A 9123-nucleotide genomic window follows, 5' to 3' on the forward strand; every position below is an offset into this window, starting at 1 on the left:
GGGGAAGGCAGCATCGCTGCTTCCATAAATATGGACATGCTGGTCGCCTGGGGGAAACACCTTACTGCCTTCACACTCCTGTCACAGAGGACAGTACGACTTTACCCCCAGACCGCCTCGTAGGACGATTACTCGCTGCTCTTGGTCTGGCTGCTCCTCTTTGGCCTTCTTGGCATGGTTGCACCTTGTGGAACGAAGTTCCAGCCAGTGTAGCTCGCGAGGTCATTGCAGCACTCAAGCCCGACCACCACGTCAAGGTGGCAGCTTTAGGTCGGATTAACCCAAAACAATCAACCTCACGCCTGAGACGCTTTCTTCAACGTCTATCTTCCGACCAGAAGTCGAATTTTGACTATCGTGAGCCAAATATCCAATGCTCTGCGCGGAACCGGAACCTCTATCAGCCGCTTTCAGACACCCGATCCCTAACCTGATTGGCTTTGCTTGAGGCCTCAAGGTGGATTCCTTTCTATGCAACCATAGTCCAACCTGAATGTTTACGCCGACCGGAAGCCTGATGGTCCCAAGGGGCCGAAGAACTCCATAACAAGAGTTCGTTACCAGATTGTGAATGAGTGAAAAGTCTTCAATGCCTGCAACAGGCTTTCAGTTCACCTTTTAGACCCGGAAACCGTTAAACAAATCGGTAACTTGGTTAACGAAGCAGTGAACAGTTAACGAACGTTAGCGAGAATACCAAAATGTATTTTAAGCCACCTTACGTAAGCTGTTGGAATGGATTCATTTTTCTGCTAGTGTCTGAACCAGAAAGCACTACCTGGGATAAGCAAGGAATATGGTGGCTCTAAAAACATGGCTCAGAATGGTCAGTTGTTTTTGGATTCCTGTGACACACTCAAAGTACGTTATATCGATTTCTGTGAATGGATACTTCGTGTGGGTCTCGTACATCGTTAGGATGATCTGTTAGGACGTGTCTTCGTGCTAGCTGGGTGAGTAAGAAGCTTGATGGGGTTTACTCTGTCACGTTTGATAGACTAGTAATTGAGTGGGGAAACCTCAAGGAGGAGAACAAAGGACATCGGATGAAGATCGGCCATATTGCAGATGAACCAATGCGGCTCAGTTGGCTACGACAGAGAGAAAATGAAATCTCAGTGAATGGCTTACTGGCTGGATAACCCCGGATTGCTGGAAACGAAAAAGTTCATTCTCCACAGTTGCAAGAGCGGCAAATGGTACGGGACGCTTCGGTCTGAAAATTGGTGTGGAGTCAGGTTGGAGTTTGAGGCTTGCCTTAGTTTTGGTACAGCATCCAAGGCCACTTTGGAAGACATCGTTGCATTTTGTCTTCAGTGTGTTAGTGAAGTGTTCTGCAATATCTGAGGAGGATGAAAATTTCGGAGCACTGCACACAAATGATAAAGATACATTGAAAAGGTTAAGTTTCTCAATCTAATCAAGTCCAAGAACGTTCAAATTAGGACAACCAGTTTGGATAGCAAGTTCCTGAGAACTGTAGATTGTTGAGTGATATACTACAGACTAACTTGCCAGTCAGAAGTAGGGTACTGCCAGATGCACTTTGGGCGCGATGATTCTTGAGTGACACAACAGGTTCTCCTGTCAACTCCCTATTGGATCGTGAGCTCAACGTAATATATGGAGCTGTGTCGAGCTGCAGACGGATTGGAACGTTGTTGATGGAAACTGTAAGGTATTTCTTTCGGGACTCAAATTCAACTTGGAATGCTGCGAACACAGATCTAGACTGCGGACGTTTCTTGTACGACTGCTTTTTGACTATGTTGCTGACTGGACTGTCGAAGCTCTTTTGGTTTTTGGGTGCGGTGGGTTTTTTGGGTACCACAGAACCTTCTTCGTGGCCCCACTGATGACACGCCTGGCACTGCTGCTTCTTGAATGGACAGTGCATAGTGCCACTCGCCACAAGACCAGCACGGTGTTGGCAGTTTTTTCTCATGTGTAACAGTGGTTCGTTTCGATGCCATGACACCACTGGGATTAGTAGGTCGTGACGTCTGCTGTACCATTGCGATATCGTGTTTAAGGTCATGCAAACGTTGGCATTCGGTAGTGAGTACTTTCACGATAACATCCTTCTCCTGCTCAAGCAGTCGAGTGCGAATATCTGATTCTAACGAAGACTGAAGAGCAGCAACGAAAATTAGACACTTGCACTGATCCTCTGTAAGTGACTGCAATCGAAAATTTTCACACTCACGGTTGACGACACCGGCAAGTGACATAATCGTCGGCATCGCGCTTGGCCAATTTGAGACAATTGTATCGAACTTTAAAAAGTGAATGTTGCTCACCGAAAATTTCATGGAGTTGATCCACTGTTTGTGCAATGTTTAAGTTCTTTGGATGTTTGGGAAGAGTAAAGTTCATGAACCGATCGTGCTCGAGGGTTCCAAGTTTCCCGACCAAGAGACGGGATTTCCACGCATCATCTTTGTCGGCAAACTCATTCTGAAAAGTATCTTCCCAGCGACTGTACCATGAATCGAATGTGAGACCAGATGCTGGTTCGTAGAGGAATTCGGTAACAGTTGCTGCGGTAGAATCGGCAAAGGATAATGAAGTACCAGTCTGAGATGGAACCGATGTCTGAAAACTGATAGCTTGAGTAAGAGACTGAACAGGTCGCAATTGCGATTGTTCGAACTGCGCTTGTTACTGTTGAAGGATTGCTTTCAAATCCTCAGCTGAAATTGACATGTGTTCGCGTTGGGTTCCCGTCGCTAGTGTTATATCCTCTTTGATGATGTATCAGTCAGACACGTTAGATCACCGGAATGGAGAAGACAACTTCGAGGAAGTTATACTACAAACAAGTGGATCGTTCCGTGGTATGGATTCAAATGAACCAGAATATAAAAAGAGCTAACAGTCCAATAGAATGTCCCAGATGTATGCAGCTCACAAGCTATTATTTTGCGGTACCGATATCCAAAGATGCAGAAGTCGCTTGACAACGTGGTACGCGTTAACGGACCAGCCTCGATTACACATCGCAATCAATCACCGGTGACAAAGGTCGATCATCGCCTGCCGATTCTTCTGGAATACCAATGTAGACTCCAGCCATGCACTTGCGCGCTGCTGATTTTCATCACGCTTCTCAGGTCTACATAAAAGCGTGCACAATTCATTTAGTGCTTGAGAAACTGATGGACCCAGAAATCGAATAAACTTATCAGAAGTGGCTGCTCGAGCTACTTTAGCGGCCAAGGTGCGAACTCATCGACCGTAAGGTTCGTGATTCGAACTCAAATGCTGTCTAGGCTTGGGCAACCTGACAGTATCTTAGCCCTGGTGCTTCCTTCGGTCGGCATGGCAGCGAGGTATCACAGCTGAACGATCATTATTTTCCATTTCCTTGAACGCATCGGATAGCAGTGGAATATGAGCAGTCATTAGGAAGAAATGTTTAGGGCGCTACTCAAACCCGAACTTCCGTCTGTGTTACAACCAAGACAATTTCATCTAAGCCCTGAGTCTGCTAGGTCCATGTCTTTGCCGCAGGCCACACGACAGATCCCTCCTGACCGCAACCACAACTCAAACTGACAAATCCGACGCCATATGAGTATGTCTGTGCAGACCGAGAAGCTTGGTAGAGAAGAAGAAATGAATGTCACGCAAGATGCTGGGAAAATGCTATGGACTGTTAAGCTTGAGTCGTTCACTGGCCGTTGGAAACCTGTGCAAGATTTCCCTCACAGATAGCTGGTGGTTGGCATGTATGTTCTAATGCCACTCCGTTTTATGTTGTCTCGTTTCCTAACCCTCTTTTTTATCCTAATCATGAGTGCACTGAACATCACCTTTTCAGGCAAGCATGCAACAGTGGGGAACGTACGGCAACTATTGGCAGGGTGGCACGTACGGAGCTTATCCTGCCAGTTACCAAGGTCAAGCAACCCAAGTATGATACGTTCTCATTCAATAGTTATTTTCTAGACCTTCGACTACAATCACCAAGCAACTACTATAACTACTACCACTGCCGATGTCCACGACACACCTCCCCCGCCAGGTGTAGATTCCAAGGATGGCTCTTGTAATCCTCAGCCCGCTGTCAGTGGCGCTTCTCCAAATTGGGCCGACTCTGCACAGCCTACAGGTGTTCAGCCATACATGACACAGCCTCCACCCTATACCCAACCCCATCTCTTTAGATTCAATCCTCAGCGGCCTCTGCTTCCCGGTGGCTCAGTGTATCCCGCAGTTAACAGCCCATATATACCTAGCCAACCTCAACCACTGATGCCCTGGAACTCTCCAAATTACGGATATTATTCATATCCCAACCCCAACGCGTCTGCAGCTGCTCCTTTCCTCCCAACACCCTGGGGATATCCTGCCCCACCGACACGCTTGAGAGCAGCTGGTGGAAACAAACCCAGACAACCAGCAATGGTCAGATCAGGTATTATACTTTTTTCTTAATTTTTCTACTTTTGTGCACTTGGTATTGGTGTGGATTTATGGGAGTTTGTGTAAAAGGGTCTTTCGCTGGAAGGTACTTAGCGTCTGTTATCGTTTCCGATAGTCGGAATTAGTCAGGGATTACAATAGCGTTCTTCAATGTGCCTTCATATTGCTGAAGATTAGACTGACGCGTCATTCAAGTATATGGTCAAATGGTTCCTTCTTTAGAACGGTTGGGATATGATCAGTTTTGTTTGCTGAAGAGAGTGCTGTTTTCCATGCCCAACACAAATTGGCGCAGGCAGAGAGGTGGCCCCTTTCGACTTGGTAGAGGGGTATAAAGGAGATTACTTAACGCTTGGATGCTGTCGGTGCTACTCGCCTTCAAGGGTGAGGACCGCGTGATCCCCACTGCGCCTGGTCGGAGACACTGCAAAATATGGTTGTCAACCGATGTCAGTAGCGTTCTTGTCAGTTTCTATTCAGATTGCCTGAGTGAATGTCTGGAGGTTTAGGCACCTCGGAATGATTGTGGTAAGCTAGCACTGAGTCCCTTCCCTGTCCACCTTTATTCTCTTTCTTTTACAATAAGGCTTCCAAATAAATCATGGTTGTACGGCAGTGAGGCATCGGTGTTGAACACTGTCAAACTGTCGATGATGGACAGTTACTTTCATGCTTCCTTTCCTGTAAAAAGAGTGATTTTCAACACAACTTTTTCGGGTGGACATAACTAGAAATGAAAAATAATGCGTCGTTGGTATATTTACTGACCAATGTCCTCGCTGTAACTAGTCATCATCATCGACAGCATGGCATCGGTGTTCAACACCGATGCTTCACTGCCGCAGTAACTAGTCCGTTTTCCAAGTGTGTTTTGCGCTACCCAGTTTTTGTGACTCAGTATAAATCCAAACCAGAAAAGCAACGCACATACCAGTTCAACCATCGACGTTACGCCCTTACCGCATTACTACTGTTGGAGTTTTTCCTAGTCGGAAACAGTTTTTCTATTGGTATGGGTGCCTAATCTCGGAGGGTTGCGTGGTATCTTTTCAACGTGACTTTGCAAACGTTTCTGTTCCCATTACAGACTCAAACATTGCAGCAGGTGCTGTCAATGCGCCGGTGCTCGCTACCACAACCTGTTCTCAGTTATCTGAAGCAGAACCTACAATCAGTGAACTTCAGAAACCACCACCTGCTCTTGAAGCCAAAAGCACAAAGGAACAATGGAGTGCAGAGCTTAAGTGAGAAATTTCCCAACTTAACAGTGGTAAATTTTCGTCTCGACCTTCGAAATCCCACCCCACCAGAGCTTTGTTGATTCATAAGATGATGCAGGGTGTTTCAAATGACAACAGAACAGACCCCTGAGTTCTCTGTTCCATTGGACAGCTTTGATTTGTTTTCTCGTGTTATCAATTTCTAACTAATGACCTACAGTCACCATGATAAAGACTATGTATTTTTAGCATGGTAAAAAGCTCGTAACAATATAACAAGAAGTCACGTGCAGCAGCTAACCGGTTACTATATGGCAATACGATAAAGTCAAGGCTATGTATCGCTGCAAGTACCGTACGTTCCGGCCGAGAATGTCACTGATAAAGAATTATGTTCCCCTTTTCACGCACTTACGGCCATGTAGCATCAGTGTTGAACACTGATGTCTTGCTGTCGATGATGATGATGATTTTCACGAACTGGTTTTGCACCCATTTACCTTCTCAACATTCCGTTTCAATTTTTCAACTGTGGCAAATGGTCGCTGCCATCACGTCGTCATTCCTATTTAGACTATCTTTTAATGGCGGACGGTCGGAGCTGTCTGTTAACCGTATCGTATTTTTTTCAATGCTTTTTACAAATTATCCTTTGATTCTCGGTTTACATTGTGACCCCCAGGTTCTACCAGAGATGTGTGATTGGTTTTTAACCACCCACTCAGCTTATTATGGAGCGGTGAAATCTGTAGTCCATATCTACCTAGGAGCAGCACCCTGACTAGTCGGCGGGGTTGTTCAACTCCGTAACCAACTGAGCAAAACACATCCAAAAGCAGTTGTGGAAACAAAGAACTACTTTTACGAAATCAGCCCTATTTGACCAACGAACATGATGGGAACGGTTTGTACTACACATGCCCGTTCACCGTCTTCCAGTGAGAGCACCAGCCACCATTTCCAAAGCTACTTGAAAAAGAGACTTACTGTGGACAGATAGTGATATGTAGACACGAAGTAGGAGAGAATTGGGCTGTTAGATCTTCGAGCCTTCCTGGATGGCGTCCATCTGACTTTCTGCAACTGACTGGAAAACAACCTTGTTCATGGCTGGATTGACCAGCTAAGGCTCGTCTATTGTGCGTTAGGCCTGTGTCGAGTAATAATACTGTGCAGTTCTATGGCCGATACCGACTTAGTCCATCAATGCTCAGTGCATTTGAAGGATTAGATAGCTCAATACCTCATAGCTTTATTGCAGTAAGCCTCTACAAAGCCTCCTTTTTTTGCCAGTAATCGTGGTATTTTTCTCTTGATATGTTCCTACTTCAACCAGTACAGTTGCTGTCTATGATAAAGATGACAGTTTCCGTTGAAAACGTCGTCTTTGTACTGTCAAGTCCAATCATGGTCAGTACAGCTTGACGCAATAAACGGTGTTTGTTGTGTCAGCAAGCGCTCTGACAGAAGCCACCTCATTATTTGACACGGTTTCTGCGATCAATGAGAATTACATAATGATCCTGACAGATGATATGAATGCTCAGGTTGACCGATTAGGGCTTGAGTAAGCTCATCTTGGCAACCGATTCGGGATTGACGCTCAGCTAGTGGGGAGCAAGTTCTTCAGTTGTGTTGAACACCATCTGTTTCTAGCCAGCACAAGCGCTCACACCTGCTTTTGACCTCGTCGTCTTACAGAGGCTCTCTCTGTACCTCATCCCGTGGGTGCTTCAGTGCCCACGACCACATCCAGTAGTGTCAGACAAGGATGTCCTCTGTCACCCTTTCTCCCTATATTCGTAATCCACTGTGTCTTTACTTGCCTCCATCACCAGTGGGATCGAAACAGCCCGGGATCGTTCGCACATAATCATTGAGTGATCGTGATCATTATCATCGACAACATCAAATTAGTGTTCAATACTGATTTTTCGCTGCCGTACAACCATGATTCATATAAACCTACACTAATAAAATTGCTCTCCTTGGATCAGATCCTTTAAAATGCAAACGGTCTTAAATATAATGCAAAACTGAGTGGGGTCAACTCCGAACCTCATGCTTGCAGGCGAACCGGTTTGCATGGTAGGTAAATTCTTCTATCTGAGTAGCTTCTCGGTGCTCTCACGAAAGACGAAATCACTGCCTAATATCATTCAACATTTTTGAATCAAATAACGGCGCTTCTGTTTTTCTCTGTTTGGTCTAACCGGTTCATCCAAAAAAATCGTTCAGCTGTAACACCCTTCCGGTGCCTAGCTGCCATGCCACCCGAAGGAAGCACGAGGGCTTGGATACTGTCAGGTTGCCCAAACCTAGACAGGGGAAGTCGAGATGCAGAGGTCGGGTTCGGACCACGGACCCTCCGGTCAGTAATTTCGCGCTCTAGACACTTGAGCTATTTCGCCCAAAGAAAACCACACATTTTCTTCAATGTTAGTTGGCTGTTTTTCGTTACGCTCAGCAGTATTCTCTGATCTGATTGCTCAGCTGGGCAATTTAGTTGTGAGCATTTCGTCACCGATCTAGTTGGCAGAAGAATAGCGGTGCGTCAATGTGTGGGTCTGCACACCAACATGAATATCATGGTTCGGACGATTCGTGGGGTCTGTGTATCTTATAAAAGGCAATTTTTCAAGTCTCCTGACAGCTTGTTGGCGTTTGCCATTTTTCACAATGCGGTCACCCCAAGTTTTTTTAAATATATTTTATCTGTTTGAATTTCGGGTTGCATTCTGTTTTCAGAGACTATGTTCAGCGGGCATTTTGCAGTATCGACACAAAAGAAGAAAAGGATCAAATGGAGAGGATACTGAAGGAGAAACTTGAATACATTTTCAGAAACAATATTACAGTTGACTGGACCACAGAGAACATACCTACTGTTCCGAGCAAGACGATCGCTGCATTGCAGAACGCCGCGGCCGCTGCTTCTCGTCCTAGCTCAGTGAAGTGAGTTTCTTTCTTGTCGTTCCTGGGATTCTTAACTCATATGTGGCCTCGTGGTGATGGCACCTGGACATCCAAGCAGGGGTGATGTTGGTCTCAAATAATTCCTTGAACTCACATAGCTACCTTGCCGTTTTTCAAGGCTACAAACTTCCTCTTCGGCCCTAAAGCCATGTTGTATACAGCCCTGGACATCCAGGGGTGATGTTGGTCTCAAATAATTCCTTGAACTCACATAGCTACCTTGCCGTTTTTCAAGGCTACAAACTTCCTCTTTCTTCGTAAAGCCATGTTGTATACAGCAGTCAGATCTTACCATTAACTGTTTGGTCAGCTATCTGTGCTTAGCAAACAATGTTCAAGTAGCCTAACGTTCAGGCGTACCACAAAAGTGGGGTGTGAACCCTCCCATGAAGCTACTATTTTCCTCGATTTAACCGATCCCGTCAGGGTAGATCCTTCGATTTCGTAAATGTGCTGAGTGTATCGATGTGTATTTATGGGTTCATTTCCATGTTCGGAT

General features: G+C 45.6%; 2 protein-coding genes across 2 annotated transcripts in view; both read left to right on the forward strand.

Moving 5' to 3' along the window:
- The window catches only part of T265_05113 (hypothetical protein), a gene marked incomplete at both ends in the record, with an annotated part of 7197 nt that extends 6055 nt beyond the window's left edge, over positions 1-1142 (forward strand). Inside the window, 2 exons of the mRNA XM_009170037.1 lie at positions 88-270; positions 998-1142. Of these exons, the coding sequence (XP_009168301.1) occupies positions 88-270; positions 998-1142 (328 nt within the window). The remainder of the gene's footprint in view (positions 1-87; positions 271-997) is intronic.
- A 2681-nt stretch (positions 1143-3823) lies between these two features.
- Positions 3824-9123, forward strand: part of T265_13688 (hypothetical protein) — a gene marked incomplete at both ends in the record, with an annotated part of 34709 nt that continues 29409 nt past the window's right edge. Inside the window, 4 exons of the mRNA XM_009170076.1 lie at positions 3824-3916; positions 3952-4420; positions 5516-5672; positions 8397-8603. Coding sequence (XP_009168340.1) covers positions 3830-3916; positions 3952-4420; positions 5516-5672; positions 8397-8603 — 920 coding nt within the window. The remainder of the gene's footprint in view (positions 3917-3951; positions 4421-5515; positions 5673-8396; positions 8604-9123) is intronic.

Source organism: Opisthorchis viverrini (genome assembly GCF_000715545.1).
Source record: "Opisthorchis viverrini unplaced genomic scaffold opera_v5_96, whole genome shotgun sequence".
Taxonomy (NCBI): Eukaryota; Metazoa; Platyhelminthes; class Trematoda; order Opisthorchiida; family Opisthorchiidae; genus Opisthorchis; species Opisthorchis viverrini.